At 38.8% G+C, this 19,738-nt stretch overlaps 1 protein-coding gene across 1 annotated transcript in view; it reads right to left on the bottom strand.

Annotated features, from left to right (window-relative positions):
• Positions 1-13,249: 13,249 nt before the first annotated feature.
• The window catches only part of LOC128647592 (N-acetyltransferase 8-like), a 39,035-nt gene continuing 32,546 nt past the window's right edge, over positions 13,250-19,738 (bottom strand). Inside the window, exon 2 of the mRNA XM_053700349.1 lies at positions 13,250-13,927. Within this exon, the coding sequence (XP_053556324.1) occupies positions 13,250-13,927 (678 nt within the window). The remainder of the gene's footprint in view (positions 13,928-19,738) is intronic.

Here is a 19,738-nt window from a genome sequence, read left to right on the forward strand (position 1 = left end):
ATTGGCTGTTGAAATCATCCAATAGGATTTAAGTAGCTCTCATGTCTTCAGGATGGACCTGCTCCGCTCCGGGTGAAGATCGAAGAGGCCACCTGGATAAAAACTTCTTGCCACCTGGATGACGACTTCGCAGGCTGGATGGATCCTTCAAGCGGGACTTCAACAACTGTAAGTGGATCGTCGGAGGTTAGTGTTAGTTTTTTTTAAGGGTTTTTGGGTGTTTTTTTTTTTTTAGTTTAGGTCCTTTTTACGAAAATATCCACCAGCACATATTACATACGTCACTTATAGTGCAATAATAAATAACAACAATAACCATTTAACTAATTGACTGTCACTCTTCTACTCATTTCCCACCAATACTCATATGACTGGCCAATTAACTCCTCATACATTTCCTTTAAATACCAGCATCAGCTTCTAATCTTTGCTTGGTATTGCTTCTCTGAATCGGATCAAGCTCCTCCTGACTTCCTGTCTGTACGGAGTTCCCTTGCATCTATAACCTCAGCTTCCAGTCTGCATCTCAGTGCAGGGACCTGTTACTCTAAACCGGAACTTCGGCCTCTGTGACGTCACACGCCCAACACAGCTGCTTCTCTGTACTGCCGCCATCACCAGAGCTAACTACTTCTCGCAGCACAAACCTGTGTTACCAGTGAACCGGACTCTTACTTACCTTTAGTCTGCCTCAGGTATCTAAATGAAGGGGTTCTGCTCCTTTCTCTCATTGTGCCTATATTCTGCCATACTTGCTTCTATCAGATACTATTAGTTTAACGGTTTACCTCCTAAGTACATTGGTTCTTTAGTTTTACCTCTTATTAGTCATTATCTTATTTTTATGCACATACATTCTTTTGCTCATATATGATATTGTGTATTATGTGAATGCAAGGCAAAGTAGTTACACTGCTGTAATCCATATTTCTCTTGCTGCACCAGCTATAGTGATATCTGCTGTTTCTTATCGTTTCATATATCAAACTGCTTCATGTGTGTGTGTGCTAGGGTTTTACATATTGCTAATGGGTAATATTTATGTAATCTCCTGCTACACATTCAGCAACACACAATTATAGTCTTATATCAGTAGCTGTGGTCCAACATACACTTTTTTCTTTTAAGACATCACAGAAATACCAAGCCTAAAATAAACATGGACCCAACTGATTTGCCAACACATATACAAACATTAACCACTAAAGTAGAAATGTTAACTGAAGGTCTTACTGCACTTAAGTTAGAAAATGATAACTTAAAATCTTATATAAAAGAGGTAATGGATAGGAAGCCTCCCCCTCAGGAACCTCAAATCTGTATCCTGAGCCTTTTTTTGGTGATAGAAAGATTTTTAGAGAATTTAAAAATTCCTGCTATCTATTATTCACCCTCAAACCTTACACCTATCCTAATGACAGGGTAAAAGTCATGACAACCATTTCCTATTTAAGAGCTGAGCCCAGAGCCTGGGCAAACACTTTCCTTGAGCACAATGATGAGATTCTCAATTCCCTGGACTCCTTTTTCTCTGCCTTAGCACAAATCTATGAGGACCCTTTTAAACAACAGACTGCTGAAAATGCTATGAGGTCCCTAAGGCAGAGGAAAAGAGAAGTCGAGGATTATATAGCCGAATTCAAAAGGTGGGCCCCTGATACCCAATGGAACAACCTATCCCTACGGAACCAGTTTCATCTGGGGTTGTCAGAAGCCATTAAGGATGAGCTTTCACGTACACAAATACCCCCTACACTGGAGCAACTTATAGATCTGAGTATTTGTATAGATAGGAGGCTTAGGGAAAGACATCATGAAAGAACTAGCCATGACACGGCTTATAGGCAAAAACCCACATCCAATATACCCAGTACACACTCAAAACCCCCACCAGAACCTATGGATATCGCTTTCCTACGTGGACCACTAAGCTCCCAGGAAAAGATAAGACGCCGCACTCATAACTTGTGCATGTATTGCGCTTCCGAAGAACATGGGGTCAGAGACTGTCCTAACCTAGCCCGCCAAAGAAAGGGTAAGCAGCCTACTCCCCCTTCCTCAATAAAAACTGTACTCAAATGCCCTCATTACTGCAAAATTCCTCTTGTCTTGCAGTGGGACCAATCCCGGGTGACAGTCCAAGGGATCATTGACTCTGGAGCTTCTCTCTCCTATATTGATATAACCTTTTGTGAAAATAATAAAATTCCCCTGCATAAGAAATTGTCTCCTGTTCATTTGAGGGGAATAGACGGTAAAGTACTGTCCACAGGTCTTGTGTTGTTCGAAACCACTCCCATGCTGATGTCTACTGAGTGTCACCATAGGGAGTACATTAAATTCGATGTAATTACTTCACCCGACTTCCCTTTAATTTTAGGTTTACAGTGGCTTCGGCAACATGATCCTCTGATTTTCTGGGCTTCTCTCTCTCTACAGTTTAATTCAGGGTACTGTAAAACAACTTGTTTTCCCCATTTACTGCTTCAGCCTCCATTAGAATGCTTACAGTCTAATGTGCCTATTGATTATACAGATTTTACTGATGTGTTCAGTAAAACCCAATCTGAGACTCTTCCGTCACACAGGCCATATGACTGCCCCATCGATCTACTACCTGGAGCAGTCATACCCTGTGGGCATATTTTTCCTCTCTCCAAACCGGAATTACTGCACCTCAGATCATACATCGATGAGAATATAAAAAAAGGCTTCATCAGGCCATCTACCTCCCCTGCAGCAGCAGGTATTTTCTTCGTGAAAAATAAGGATGGTTCACTAAGACCTATAGTGGATTATAGGCAGCTAAACAAAATAACCGTAAAAAACCGTTACCCCCTACCACTTATCGCAGAATTAATCGAACGGTTAGTGGGCTCCCGGGTCTTCACTAAACTTGATCTTAGGGGAGCATACAACTTGATCAGGATGCGGGCAGGAGACGAATGGCTGACTGCATTCCGTACCCGTTACGGGTTATACGAATATGTAGTCATGCCATTCGGCCTCTGCAATGCCCCTGCCACCTTCCAGCACCTGATCAATGATATTTTCAAGGATATTCTTGACCTATATGTGGTTATCTATTTGGATGACATCCTCATTTTCTCAAAAAATACCTCTCAACATTCCTGGTCCCAACAGTTGCATTATGCTGAATTCGTCTTCAACAACACCGTACACTCCACCACTAAACAAACTCCCTTTTACATCAATTATGGATTCCATCCAACATTCCAGTACCTACCTGATCTGGTTCCAGACCATCCCCACATTTCTGATCTAACATCCGCCATTAACTCAAACTTCATTACCGTTAAGCATGCCATAGAAGATGCAAAGGTATTACAGAAAAAATACTACGATCGGAGGCGCACTCCTCCTCCTTCGTACTCTGAAGGAGATCTTGTCTGGCTCTCCACAAAAAATCTACGCTTGTCCACACCTTCTAGAAAGCTCACCCCTCTCTTCATCTGACCCTTTCCTATACAGAGAATAATCAATTGTAATGCTGTTCGCCTCACACTACCTACCTCCCTGAAAATACACCCTACCTTCCACGTTTCACTGCTGAAGCCTTACCACCTTGTACGTGATAGGGGTATGGATACTACCCTACCCCCTATCTCTGTAGACCCCAACATGGAATATGAGGTTGAGGACATCCTGGACAGTAGATTTGTGAGGGGTATACTTCAGTATCTAATCAAATGGAAGGACTACTCCGTTGAACATAACTCTTGGGAGCCTGCCACTAACATCTCTGCTCCCAGGTTGATTTCCCGCTTCCATCAGAGGTACCCGGATCGGCCTCAGACCTGAGCATCGGTGCTGCTCCTTGGAGGGAGTATCCTGTCACGCTTCTACTCATTTCCCACCAATACTCATATGACTGGCCAATTAACTCCTCATACATTTCCTTTAAATACCAGCATCAGCTTCTAATCTTTGCTTGGTATTGCTTCTCTGAATTGGATCAAGCTCCTCCTGACTTCCTGTCTGTACGGAGTTCCCTTGCATCTCTAACCTCAGCTTCCAGTCTGCATCGCAGTGCAGGGACCTGTTACTCTAAACCGGAACTTCGGCCTCTGTGACGTCACACGCCCAACACAGCTGCTTCTCTGTACTGCCGCCATCACCAGAGCTAACTACTTCTCGCAGCACAAACCTGTGTTACCAGTGAACCGGACTCTTACTTACCTTTAGTCTGCCTCAGGTATCTAAACGAAGGGGTTCTGCTCCTTTGTCTCATTGTGCCTATATTCTGCCATACTTGCTTCTATCAGATACTATAAAGCTTATTAGTTTAACGGTTTACCTCCTAAGTACATTGGTTCTTTAGTTTAACCTCTCATTATCTTATTTTTATGCGCATACATTCTTTTGCTCATATATGATATTGTGTATTATGTGAATGCAAGGCAAAGTAGTTACACTGCTGTAATCCATATTTCTCTTGCTGCACCAGCTATAGTGATATCTGCTGTTTCTTATCGTTTCATATATCAAACTGCTTCATGTGTGTGTGCTAGGGTTTTACATATTGCTAATGGGTAATATTTATGTAATCTCCTGCTACACATTCAGCAACACACAATTATAGTCTTATATCAGTAGCTGTGGTCCAACATACACTTTTTTCTTTTCAGACATCACATTGACACATCTGCATCTCTTTTTAGGCAGTTACTATCGGTATAATAGAATGGGACATTAAGCCTATACCTGGGTTGTCACCGTCGTAGACAGTGATAGATAAGCTTTTACCTATAGTAGCTAGCCAGAGGTGCTGGGATGCTAGTTACCCAGCTAGAAACAAACTCAGGCCTGTCCTCTATACAAATCAAGAGATATGTTGAACCACTTAAGTTATTAGTGATTCAAGTGAGCTTAATTGAGGTAGCCTATTTGGTTAATGATAGAGCCGGGTAATATGTCTCAGGTTTAAGGAAATATTAGCTTGAGATTAGCTCATTCAAGGTAGAGGTCATTAGCTGTGTTCTAGTTAGGGCTACATACACTTAAATGTGGTCTGCGAATTGGAGGGGCAGATAAAGAAGTTTAAAAAATGTACTAGGTAGCATTGAAAAGGCTATGGTAGAGCCTGCTACCAAGACTAAATCAAAAACTACTATGGCTTAATGGGATAGCAGAGCTGCATATATTTAAAACATAAAATGCTGTAAGCCATAATAGGTGGCTAGAATACATAACCAAACGGTTTATAGAGATGCATTTCTCAATCTACATGAGGAGGCGCACATAGTGAGGGGATTAATGGGCCCATGTATGTTAGGTGACTCCTATATGGAAGTTAAATGTGTGCTATGACTTTGGTGAAGAGTGGTCACTTGATAGCTTTAAGAGATCAATAGTGCAAACAGATAGGATATACCTCGTAAACAATAGTAGTATTGGTTATTAACATTGGAAACAATCTGAACTGAAAATATACACAGAGCTCTATATGATTTGGTACTGAAGGTTATAATTCTTATGAACTTAAACCGATATGAACTGTTACTCACTGTCTTGTACAAGTTAATGGCATCCAATATATGTGGGTCACATCTCATCACCCTAGTCGCAACAGCTTTGTACAGCTCAATGTCAGTCTCTAGTTAGGTGGATAACATAGGCAAGGTTAGTATAAGTGCTAACTGTGTTATACAAGTTATATATGTGTAGTCTGTTGTTTCCTGAGTGGCTCTTGAGCTGACATTGAGTTATCACAATACACATAGCCAGTGATGAAATAATATATGAAGATCCATACAGATATAAAAATGCATATAACCTTTAAACCATAATTTTAAGCGAGAATTTCTATGAAACTATGTAGACTGGAGCTGTTGGTGACTAATAGAACAGGCAGAGCTTTGATATATTACAGAGTAGGAAGTTAACCAACAAAAGCTCTTGTGAAATAAACACCAGAGAATGTTGAGTCTCCATACAGTCTGATAAGTCAGGTAGTGCTCGTCATAAAACAATAGAAGTGATAGTAAGATAATGTGAGGTTCATTCTTTCACTGCTAAGTATAGGTTAATAAAATACATAGGTCTCCTCTCTTTCTCTGTGATATGAAATATAATTATCATGTCCAGTAACACAGAACTCTAATAAACTGCTAAAGTAAACCATGGTAAGTGGATGATAGGCAACACACTACTAAAGAGAAGACCAAAAGCAAATTTTATCACACAAATAAGCTAGCTATATCATTTAGCTAGCAACTGTTATCCAACAGGACCTGATATTACCAACATAAACCTAGGCAGTTTTAACCAATGTATGCAACTTAACAACAATAATATGACTACAGTCAAATCTATATACCGTGCATCAACTTGCTAGCTTTTAGTAAAATTAAAGGAACACAGGACATTAACAAAGTATGTTCAGCTCGCTATGATTCTAATGTTACTCGACTTTTCCTATAACACCATGAGGCAGTGTTATGTGTATATGGGGGGGGGGAGAATAAGAGTTAGGTTTGTACATTACAATGAAATCTTCTAACCACATGTTCTGGATAAAATGTGGAACAACCTGAGAAAGGTCATTATTCGACCGAAACGCGTTGGCTGGTAAGTTTTATTTCATATTATTCACTTATCTGTAGCAATCTACACTATCATATATTTTTTCGGCAGAGGGACCGTAAGCTAGCAAGCAGAGGGAACAAAGGCTTGAAAGGGCTGAGGGACCGCACGCTTGAGGGCAAAGGGACCCAGGGCTGTCTGAAAAATCCTGTACATATAGGACCGTGAGGACATTTAAAACTTAACATTTTTGGCATATAAACTCTTCGATTTTTACATTGCACTAACTCATCTTCAATTGAATTAGTTTGACACTTTATAGGTTTTATTATATATATATTTTTTATATTTTTTATATATTTTTATTTTCTATGGATTAAGCATTGAACTGAGGATTAATCACCAGACTGTTTTTTACTGCAATATTTTTTCAATATATTTTTTCACTACATCACATGACTTTGTTCTTTTTACACGTTTTTTGAAAAATATTCTTTTTTTCACGTTTTTGGAAGAATTTCCAAATCAGGTTGTGTATGGTTTTTAGGAGACACTTTAATACCGCAAGTTTTTAATACCGCAAGTTTCTAACCTTTTGAATTTACACAGCATTATATGTAACACGGTACAAACTACTTTTATTTATTCATTTATATAGTTATTCTATATTCATTTGTTGATTTGTGTTTCATACCACTGCACAAGGATCTAGGATCCGGTTTTAAGGGGATTTTATTCAGTTAATCCGGATTGATTATGAGTGTAAGGTGCCATTGAGAGTTTAACCACACTCTGTTCCCCATCCACTTAACCTGTAAAAGGTATTGTTTGTGGTATACTGGTTATCCCACTTAATGCTTTGATAAAGGAAGTTTTTCAACAGACCATCAGAAGCTTTAATCTGCTTACAGGCAGGTATTGGTGTTAAAAAACTCCAAAATTGAGTGTATCGGCTCCAATGAATGGTTGGAATAATTACTAGACTGTTAACATGGATCCATGAGAGACATTAAGATTGTTTTTAACTTTTAAAACGTAATTTTGTTTTTAATATCCTGAACATTCTGAGGATTGTGACTTTTTAATAAACTGTTTGTCAATTTTAGCAATCAATGCTGTTTAAGTACAATATCGGGCTCCATTAATACTGGTCTCATTGTATCACAAAACACACATATACATAGTTGGAAAGTTAACCGTTTATTATTGTTTGATTGTGTTGTAATAAATACACTAAAATACATTTGTGAAGTAGTTTTTGGTGTATGTAAGACCCTGCCTTCTACGGTTGGCGCTCTGATATATTTCTGAGTCATGATAAGAGATGTAAGTTCATGAAAGTGATTGCACATCTGCTGATCGATCTTGTAGAGAAGTGCTTGTATTACCTCCATGGTCGACTAAAGCAGTCCAATATAGTTAGTTATCTTTGCAGTCTCAGGTTCCGTTCAATGATAAGTAAGCCAGTCTTAGTGGGAGTAGGCCCACTTATCTCGCAACTCGCAGTACAGAGGGTCTCTCCGGTTAAAGTTGCCAAACTTTCAGCCAGTCAATATGTTCAAATCGAATGTTAGTTATGGATCAGTTGTTGCTATTCCATATGTGAATTTAACTGATTTATTTGCTAAAAAGAATACTTTATTGAGCCATGCTCTAGGAGCTCGAGAGATATGCGTCTAGCTGCCTCAGCTGTAGGCTCCGCCCCCCATGTTAGGATTTTTTAATGTGTAGTTTAGTGTAATTTAATTGTTAGTTAGTTTAATTTTAGTTTAATAATTATAATAGTTTAATTGTTAGTTTAAAATTAATTTTTTAAATTTGACATGTAAGTTTTAATTTAATTTAAGCTAGGGAAATTGTCATTTTAATATAAAGCTAGAGGGCCGTTAGGTTTAGGGGTTAATAGTTTAAATTAGTTTATTTAGTTGTGGGGGGTTTCGGTTTAAGGGTTAATAGTTTATTATAGTATATTTCGTTGTGGGGGGCTTGCGGTTTAAGGATTAATAGGTTTATTATAGCAGAGGTGTGGGCGGACGGCAGATTTGAGGTTAATAATATTTAAATAGTGTTTGCGATGCAGGAGGGCGGCGGTTTAGGAGTTAATAAGTTAATTATAGAGGTGATGATGAAGGGGAGCGGCGGAATAGGGTTTAACACTTTTTTTAGTGGCGGCGATGTCCAGAGCGGCAAATTAGGGGTTAAAAAATTTATTGTAGTGTTTTCGATGTGGGAGGGCCTCGGTTTAGGGGTTAATAGGTAGTTTATGGGTGTTAGTGTAATTTTTAACACTTTAATTATGAGTTTTATGCTACAGCTTTGTAGCATAAAACTCATAACTACTGACTTTAGATGGCGGTACAGATCTTGTCGTTATAGGGTGTTCCGCTCACTTTTTGGCCTCCCAGGCAAACTCGTAATACCAGCGCTATGGGAGTCCCATTGAAAAAGGACTTTTTTAAAAGTGCGGTACCGACGTTGCGTGACAGGCAAAAAGGTGTGCGGAACACCTATACTGAAAAGACTTGTAATAGCAGCGTTAGGGAAAAAGCAGCGTTATGGGCCATAACGCTGTTTTTTTGATCATAACGCAAAACTCGTAATCTAGCTGATTGTTAATAAGTGAGATTGGTCTATAGCTGCTAAATAACTGAGGATCTTTGTCCGGTTTGGGCAAGGTAATGATAACAGCCTCAATGAATTCATGAAGACATTGCCCTGTAGAATTGAAGTCGTTGAACTTTTGAGTAATAGTGGGGAAAGGATATCAGCAAACATTTTACAGAAGTGTCCGGTGAACCCGTTAGGGCCTGGGGCTTTGCCTTTTTTGATTTGAGACATGGCCTTTCTTAATTCTTCAGCAGATATGGGACTTTCTATAGACTTCTTTTGGCTTTCAGACAAAATTGGTAAACCTAAAGTTTTTAAAAATTAGTGCGTGACTTCTATTAATGGTGGCGGGAATGATCGAGAGTCCCTAATGTTATAAAGGGAGGTATAATATAAGCACCTTTCCCCTATCTCCTTAGGGGAAAAGTGCACTTTATTCCCGTGTTTAATAGAGGCTATTTTTTGTTGGGATTGCCTGTTTCTAAGTTTGGTCGCCATCAGCGAGTTGGCTTTATCATGTTGGGATTGCCTGTTTCTAGGTTTGGTTGCCATCAGCGAGTTGGCTTTATTATTGTGGTAATAGAATTTTTGCTGGAATTTGAGCAGGGTTTTCCGCACCCTGATCAATTTGAGATCCCTAATCTGGGACTTAATGTGTTCCATATGTAGTGCTCCTTGCAAAGTGGGATTAGACTTCTGAATGGATGAAACTGCCCTGTATAGCATGTAAGTTTCGCCAGTGAATTATCCTGTCTCTTACGTAGTGAAGCTGAATATTTAATACAGAGCCCTCTTACATATGCCTTGAGTATTGCCCATACCACTTGTACTGACGTCTGGCCATTATCATTTATTACAATGAAGTCTCTAATCTCCTTACTAATTTTTGCAGAAACAGTTGGGTAATTTAACAGCCATTCGTCATACCTCCATCTAAAATTAGACGGAGTTGGGTTAGGGGAGAGGGAAATATGAATTGAATCATGGTCCGACCACGATTCATGGGAGATAGTAGAGGAATGTACTCTGTCGAGCGCCCACGGCTCAGTGAAGAAATAATCTATTCTCGTGTGAGATTTGTGTGGGTGGGAATAGAAGGTGTAGTCCCGGTCAGCTGGGTGAAGTGCCCTCCACACATCGTACAGGCTGTAATGTGACATTAAAGAGCGGAAGGCCACAGCCAGGGAGCTTGTGGTTCTATCCCCCGATCTATGTTTAATGACTTGTCTGTCCTGATTTGGGTCCCAGATTAGATTAAAGTCCCCGCCTAAAAAGAGCGTACCCTGTTTGACGCCAGCTACTGTTTTAAGTAATTTCTTTAGGAATCTAATCTGTAGGGAGTTTGGGGAATAGAGGTTTACCAGGATAAAAATCTGGTTGTTCAGCTTGCAAATTACAATAATGAATTTTGCTTCTGGGTCTTTCTCGACATACAGCAGCTGGAAAGCAATGCAGTCCTTTATCAATATAGCTACCCCTCTAGATTTAGAGGTGATTCCTGTCAGAGCAGATGGACAGGGTTATGGAGCAGCAGTGTTTGTGACCGCTCCTCCATAACTGCTGTTTCTGGCGAGTCTGAAGACTCGCCAGAAACACGGGCCGTCAAGCTCCTTACGGAGCTTGATAGATAGGCCCCTGTGTATCTCCTGCAAAAATATCACTTTAGCCTTAGAGCGTCTCATATGGTTTGTGAGAAGACTACGCTTAGTTGGAGAGTTAAGTCCTTGGACATTATGGGACATGAATCGAAGAACTGACATCTTGACGGACCGTATGGAAAAGAAGAAAGTGGGGGAGAGAGAAAAAGGAAGTAGTTCAGGGGAGGAAAAGAAAGATTGCGGAGGGATCAGGTGAAGTATCAGGAGGTGTAGTCCCCAACTGAAGCTGTGGAAGGGGTCAAATTGGATGAGTAACAGGCGAGTCTTAGAATAAGCTGGTATTCAGTGGGTGAGCACCGCTACAAAAGTACTATTCAGGAGGTGGGATAGGATGTGGGGGGGCGGAGGGGAGAGAGGAAGTTGTATATCACTACCCCCGAGAATAGCTCAAGGGGGAAGGGAGACTACAAAAAGAATACTCATGCAATATCCCTTCTCTAGGTTAACAATGCAATGAAGGGTGTTTGGAGAGCCGGAGGGGCAGGGCACTGAACTGACTATGGAGGATATAGCTGTGGTATGAAAAAGAAAGGTGTGTGAAAGCGGTCAATTTTTTTTAAAGGAAACATTGTCAGGGAGTGAAAAGAATGCAGTATTATAAGATGGTCAGTATGTGCTAGTTTGTCCACAAAATAAGATCCTGAGCTAGGTCTGCTTACCAGGAGAGTGGTTAGGGACTAGAGGGTGACAATAAAGAAATAGGCAAAAGAGTAGTAAAAGTCCAGGCCAGGTATTAAATCTGTTTGGACTGCAGAGGTACGAGTGGAAAGGACAAAAGCAGGGTCAGGAAAACAATCTGGGGTCAAAAGTCCATACAAGAAAAGAAGATGCCAAATGAGGAAACAGTGGAAAACTAAAGTCCAAGCCAAAGATCAAAGCAGGAATAGGGTTCAAAAAGAAGAGAAGTCAAAGGGAATTCAGAGTTCAACAACCAAGATATAGGTTAGTTAGACTATAAATTGGCAAGGGTTGCAGGATAGGGCTCACTTTAAATAGGCTGAAATGTATAAGTAATAAACCACAGCTGCAGGAAGGTGGAGCCAAAGAGCAATGACACAGAATACAATTTAGCAAGAACTAGCTTATACCAAAGTCAACAGGTGGCACGTCAACAAATTAACTGTCCCGCAAGATAAGGAACCAGGTTCAACTCCAGGGAATGACAATTAAGGTCTGAAGACCAGAGCTCACTGGATGGTGTCCTTATTATAAAATTAAAAAAGGGAAGTCCCACAGAATCAAAAATAAAGATTGCTTAAAGGGATACTAAATCCACATTTTTCTCAAATGATTCATTTAGAGCAGCAATTTTAAGCAACTTTCTAACTTGCTCCTATTATCAATTTTTCTTCATTCTCTTGGTATCTTTTTTTAAAAAGCAGGAATGTAAAGCTTAGGAACTGGCCCATTTTTGTTCAGAACCTGGGTTATGCTTGCTTATTGGTTGGCTGAATGTAGTTACCAATAAACAAGTGAACCTAAAATGGGCTCCTAAGCTTTTCCTGCTTTTAAAATAAAGATTGGAAGAAAATTGATAATAGGAGTAAATTAGAAAGTTGCTTAAAATTGCATGCTCTATCTGAGTCATGAAAGAAAAAAAAATTGGGTTTAATATCCCTTTAAGCTGAAACACATTTATGGATGTTTATCTTGAATGGATTTTATTTTTGCAGCTGTGGGAGCTCCATTTGTTAATTTTATAATAATATTCCAAAGAACACTTCTTGTTGAGGACACCATCCAGTGATCGTTGGTCTGTTGATCGTTGAGGGATTATCAAATTCATAAAGTATATCTGTTATGGATCCGCCCCTGAATTTCAAATTTTAGTGGCAGTATACCTATTGGGTTTAGACCTGATCAAGTGACCACTGAGGCACCCTATCACAGAAGTCGTCAAATTTTAAAATAAAGACTATAAGGAACTGGAACTGTTGAGAATTATTCAAGGTGTGTACCACAAGTGTAGATTTTTTTGTACTCATTTTAAATGATGCCATTATGGTATTTTTAATTTGTGATTTTACAGTCCAGCAATGGATTCATTTAAGAAAATTTGTCAATAAATATTGTCCAATTATTAATAATTTATAATATATTTCATTTATATGATATTGTTTTTAGTGCAATAACTGCTTTAAAGTTAATTTGCTTTATATCGAAAAGGATTGTTTGGAGAAAAATTCAAATAAAAGGCAAAAATTACACAAATTCCTTGACAAAGAATACTTTTTTTTTTTATTAAAGCCCTAATTTCTCAGGTTTATGCCTCATTTTCTTCTTCATAGAATACTGGACATAAAAAAAACGTGCTGTGATGTTTAGCAGGATACAGTATTTAATGTTGTGAATCTCTGGGTACTTATAGAGCGCAAACTAATCACCCGTGAATATTATCCTCTGCTGCTGAGAATACCTACACAGCAAGTGATGAGAGTTTACTCTGCTGCTGAGAGGCCATATTTGTAGTGCAATATCCTAAAGCCAGCCAATCTTGGCAGTAATATTTTTGGATACGTTTTGTCTGTGCATCTGAACCCTATGCTCTCATACAGCCTCTGACCCGCTATCTGAGGGGTTGTGGTCACAAGGACAACTGACTTGTATCGTTTATCCCGGGCAAAATTGATGGCGGTCCTGCACAAGGCTTTTGCAATACATTTTCCTCTATGTTCTTTAGCCACAGACATTCTTATAAGTTCCAGACATTTCTCAGGACTGGTATCAGATGGGCGGACACCTACTATACCTACCACCTGTCCAGCAGACTCAGCAACCCAGAAGCAATGACCATTACACTGCATGTAGTATTTGTGAATGTCTTTCAGGTCACCTGACAAGGTAGCTTTGGCATAAGCTTGGAAGCCCATTACACTGCTCAGCCAGATGAAAACCAACACAGCAGCTAAGGCTAACACAGATAGAAGGATGGATCCAAAAGCTACAAGAGGAAAACAAAACACAACCAACAAGAAAATACAGATCTGTGGATGTCTTAGGGCTTGATTGAAGGCCACACGCGGGTGATCCCTGATGCCTCTCGCAAATAGGTCTCTGACAGCATCATAATCTGAATCATTGTACAGCCGGATAACATAATCAGACATGTTCCTGACCTGCATAAAGATATAAACATTATTTGTCACAGAACGTCCCAGGCAAAGGTGTTAATGTGCTCTAAATAGGGACTAGACAATGGTTTTAGCAGAAAATGTTGTAACCTTCTTTTAATAACTTTTTGTGATAGAAACCTATTTCAATCTTAAACATTCATAAGTATTATGGTAATTTACAAATTTGACTGTAACTTTTAAAGTAATTGACTTTAGGTGAAGGACATATGTTAAAAACATATTATTTATTTAAATTGCAATAAAAACAAAACAAGGCAAGAATATTAATATATTAACTGGTGTGTTTCATTGACACATTAACTCAGAGATAATTACATAGTTCTTCGGCTACAGTATTTAAAGGAAATTAATCTAAATTTCCCCCAATTTCCATAAGGCATACTTGTGTAGTCAGCCTTCTCATGTAAAAAACAGAAACAAAATAATAAAGTAATATAATTATATGGTGTCTATACTAGTGTATACAAGCCAAGGAATAGGTAGTGTTAAAAATATTTGTATACACTTATACAACAGAAGCTGTACATATGTTTTAAACTCTTCAAAACATAAAAGGCATAGAGGAGTTAAACTGAGTAAAGATTACAAGTGGAGCGGTATGTAATGCTCTGGAAGTAAGCCATTCACACGCACATTAACGTATTCCCCCATAAAAGTCAATGAAGCAAAAAAAAGGGGACAAAAAAGCTAACAACCTACTCGCGTGCAAACCCAATTGCATACTCTCAAGGGCGCTAACCTGACATGAAAATATGAATATTTCACATTCCAATGTTCTTAAATGCATATATATATATATACAGGGAGTGCAGAATTATTAGGCAAGTTGTATTTTTGAGGATTAATTTTATTATTGAACAACAACCATGTTCTCAATGAACCCAAAAAACTCATTAATATCAAAGCTGAATAGTTTTGGAAGTAGTTTTTAGTTTGTTTTTAGTTATAGCTATTTTAGGGGGATATCTGTGTGTGCAGGTGACTATTACTGTGCATAATTATTAGGTAACTTAACAAAAAACAAATATATACCCATTTCAATTATTTATTTTTACCAGTGAAACCAATATAACATCTCAACATTCACAAATATACATTTCTGACATTCAAAAACAAAACAAAAACAAATCAGTGACCAATATAGCCACCTTTCTTTGCAAGGACACTCAAAAGCCTGCCATCCATGGATTCTGTCAGTGTTTTGATCTGTTCACCATCAACATTGCGTGCAGCAGCAACCACAGCCTCCCAGACACTGTTCAGAGAGGTGTACTGTTTTCCCTCCTTGTAAATCTCACATTTGATGATGGACCACAGGTTTTCAATGGGGTTCAGATCAGGTGAACAAGGAGGCCATGTCATTAGATTTTCTTCTTTTATACCCTTTCATGCCAGCCACGCTGTGGAGTACTTGGACGCGTGTGATGGAGCATTGTCCTGCATGAAAATCATGTTTTTCTTGAAGGATGCAGACTTCTTCCTGTACCACTGCTTGAAGAAGGTGTCTTCCAGAAACTGGCAGTAGGACTGGGAGTTGAGCTTGACTCCATCCTCAACCCGAAAAGGCCCCACAAGCTCATCTATGATAATACCAGCCCAAACCAGTACTCCACCTCCACCTTGCTGGCGTCTGAGTCGGACTGGAGCTCTCTGCCCTTTACCAATCCAGCCACGGGCCCATCCATCTGGCCCATCAAGACTCACTCTCATTTCATCAGTCCATAAAACCTTAGAAAAATCAGTCTTGAGATATTTCTTGGCCCAGTCTTGATAATTGTGTGTCTTGTTCAGTGGTGGTCGTCTTTCAGCCTTTCTTACCTTGGCCATGTCTCTGAGTATTGCACACCTTGTGCTTTTGGGCACTCCAGTGATGTTGCAGCTCTGAAATATGGCCAAACTGGTGGCAAGTGGCATCTTGGCAGCTGCATGCTTGACTTTTCTCAGTTCATGGGCAGTTATTTTGTGCCTTGGTTTTTCCACACGCTTCTTGTGACCCTGTTGACAATTTTGAATGAAACGCTTGATTGTTCGATGATCACGCTTCAGAAGCTTTGCAATTTTAAGAGTGCTGCATCCCTCTGCAAGATATCTCACTATTTTTGACTTTTCTGAGCCTGTCAAGTCCTTCTTTTGACCCATTTTGCCAAAGGAAAGGAAGTTGCCTAATAATTATGCACACCTGATATAGGGTGTTGATGTCATTAGACCACACCCCTTCTCATTACAGAGATGCACATCACCTAATATGCTTAATTGGTAGTAGGCTTTCGAGCCTATACAGCTTGGAGTAAGACAACATGCATAAACAGGATGTTGTGGTCAAAATACTCATTTGCCTAATAATTCTGCACTCCCTGTATATATATATATATATATATATATACATACTGTGTATATATAAATATATATACAGTAAATACACCTGTGTATGAATATTGCATAAATGTTTATATATGTTCTCAATATTGTATATAGCTATACCTATATTTAATCATATATATATATATATATATATATATATATATATATATATAAAAATATATATATAAATATATATATATATATATATATAATAAACAAAATGTTCAGTCTGAAATCTGTAGGACAAGAAGTCAAGGATAAATAGTCCTATAAGTGCCCCAAGATGCTATTGCCTATAGATCCACTAGGCAGTGGCAAACTTCATATACGTTCATTGAATACACAGTCCCATTTATGTAGACAGTTCAGAGGTAAACCAGGGAGTTCCCCAACAATGAGAATGCGTCAGTACGGGTCTTATGAGCTGAATCTATGTCAGCGTGAAAACCGCTATACGGCTGTACCCATTTACCGCTCTCACAGTCCTTAGTCAATCTGGAAAAACACCTCTGCAAATCCTAATGCTGCATGCAAAAGTATCCACTGTTCAGCGTTGGTTCCTTGCGCCTCAAAAGCTGTGTGTGTGTGTGTACACCACGTGATCCAGCCCGTCCAATTGGACATCCAGAAATGAATAGTTGATCCAATGAGCTGTGAGCTTCTTGCAAGCGTAAGCCCGGGGTCTAGCTGTCAGCGCTATAAAGGGGCAACTGGAGCAAAAAATTGCAAAACACCTCTGCTATCCTGGTAAAATAGAAAAAGAGTGCAAAAGAGTTCTGCAGAGGCGCAATTTGCAGTTTAAAACTTCAATATTTATTACATCCAAAATCATGGTAAAACATCATATGGAGGTATCATGACAAGCAATCAAACAAATCAAGCATGAAAGAATGCTAACATGTTTCAGCACAAGGCCGTAATCATAGCTATTGAGTAAGTCTGTTGTATGACCTAGGTACCTTACACCTTTTTCTCATTGGTTAAAAACAACTCATGCTATTCTCTGCTAAATACCTTATTGCTCATTTCTAGATAACATAACTACTCAGCAAATAGAATGAGTTACATAATATGCTGAAAGATGCATGAAAAACTCTTTGGTATATACAAAATGACAGATTAAAATCACAGATTATTCAAACACCTATGCTCCATAACCTGTCTGCCTGCTCTGAGCAGGCGGACAGACATCGCCGGAAATCAACTCGATCATCACCCCCCTGCTAGCGGCCCATTGGCTCTTGTGAGCTGCTGGTGCAATGATGAATACGCTCGCCGTATTCAACGAGGTCTGGCGGACCTGATCCGCACTGTCGGATCAGGTCCGCCAGACTTTCTTAAATAGGGGCCTTGGCCTTAATTTTGCTCCAACCAGTACTTTTAATATTTTTGAAACTATGCTAGATTTCAATAAATTGATAAGAAGTCTAACTTTACAGAAGTATTTCATGAATTTAACTTCCGATGAAGGAATTAGGAATAGGGATGTACCATCATGCTCTCTGAAAAATGATTTCAATGCTATTTCATTTAGGGATGCACGTGATGTCAATACACTTGATACACTGTCACTGGAGAGTCATAGAGTTCAAGAACAACCTTCTGTGAATGAGTTTAGTGGTTTCAAGCAAGCATCAGAATTTTACCCCATACAATATAGGGGTACACTACTGGAAACCTTCTACAGAAGGGTGGAAAATGATCTCTTGACTCTAAGTGCTAATGTGGGTAAATCAGATAATTTATCATGCAAGGAAAGAAAAGCCCTCGATGAACTTAAATTAATGGATGATATAGTCATACGTAAGGCTGACAAAGGGGGTTCAATAGTCGTTTTGAATAGAGTTGATTATATTAAGGAGGCTCTGCGTCAATTACAGGACACCAAGAATTATGTCCCCCTTCAGGGTGATCCCACTAAGGTATATCAGGGAGTATAATGGGAGTGTCATGGATTTGCTGCATATACTCTGTCCCTTTAATTCCTCACTATAAAACTCTACTCCCCCTTACCTACCTTGCTTAAGTTTCACAACCAATTAGTGAGCCCTTCTAGTCCTCCCCCAGAGGTTGCTTTCCTTTCCCCTTCTATAATCCTATTAGTCTCTTTCAATTATCTTATAAGAAAATGTTTTTAGCTCATTCATTTATTGGTTATAAGCTCTCACTCTGTATTGTCATCACCATTCCTCTTTTTGACAATACAGATGCTATATGGCTACGCTATTATCCTTATAGCATTTAACTCTCAATTTTGCCCTTTTTGTAAGTAACTGGAGAATGACACCCCCACCACTCATGAGTGACAATTATACAGCCTCTCATGACATTCTAAATATGTCATGAGTCATATATTAACTATAAACACCCATTCTTACTTTAGGGGTGATACATATAGATGAATAACATACAGTTCATCTTTTTTCCTCTTTTTCTTTCTTTCTCTTTTCCCCTATCTCTTACTAATGAAATTAAGTAATGCTAACTTAATATTATCCCTTAATGTTATTAAAGGGACAGTCTACACCAGAATTTTTATTGTTTTAAAAGATAGATAATCCCTTTATTACCCATTCCCCAGTTTTGCATAACCAACACAGTTATAATAATATACTTTTAACCTCTGTGATTATCTTGTATCTAAGCCTCTGCAAACTGCCCCTTTTTTCAGTTCTTTTGACAGACTTGCAGTCTAGCCAATCAGTGCCTGCTCCCAGATAACTTCTCGTGCACGAGCACAGTGTTATCTATATGAAATACGTGAACTAACACCCTCTAGTGGTAAAAAACTGCTAAAATGCAAAATGAAAGAGGTGGGCTTCAAGTTCTAAGAAATTAGCATATGAACCTCCTATGTTAAGCTTTCAACTAAGAGAACAAAGCAAAATTGGTGATAAAAGTAAATTGGAAAATTGTTTAAAATTACATGCTCTATCTGAATCATGAAAGTTTATTTTGGCCTAGACTGTCCCTTTAACTATTTTAACCAATAATCATGCATTGTATTTTGTTTTTTGTTTTGTTGTTTGCCAAATGTCTTTTATCATCATCCATGTTTTAGGACCTCTATGGCCACTAACACCATGTGTAATCACACTTTATGTGTTCATTTAATTGCCTTAATTGCAATTTCTTATCTTTTAAACATACACATTTTCTTATCCAACTGAAACCTAATGTGTGAACATACTAACTTACCAGCCAATGGCAAACACATTTTCACTGTAAATAATCATTGTATTTTAGATAATTGTTATAGGTGTTATCTGTTTTTCTCTGCTCAGGATCAGTATAATGGTGATTATTATGTCTCTCCTATCAGGTACATTCAGGTGTCTTCCCTTTAAAACATCGGCTCATACGGTTTATCATATACACAAAGGGTTAATACCACACACCTGCTGATAGGCTCCTCCCACCTTTATATTGACC

The sequence above is a fragment of the Bombina bombina genome, chromosome 2 (assembly GCF_027579735.1).
Source record: "Bombina bombina isolate aBomBom1 chromosome 2, aBomBom1.pri, whole genome shotgun sequence".
NCBI lineage: Eukaryota > Metazoa > Chordata > Amphibia > Anura > Bombinatoridae > Bombina > Bombina bombina.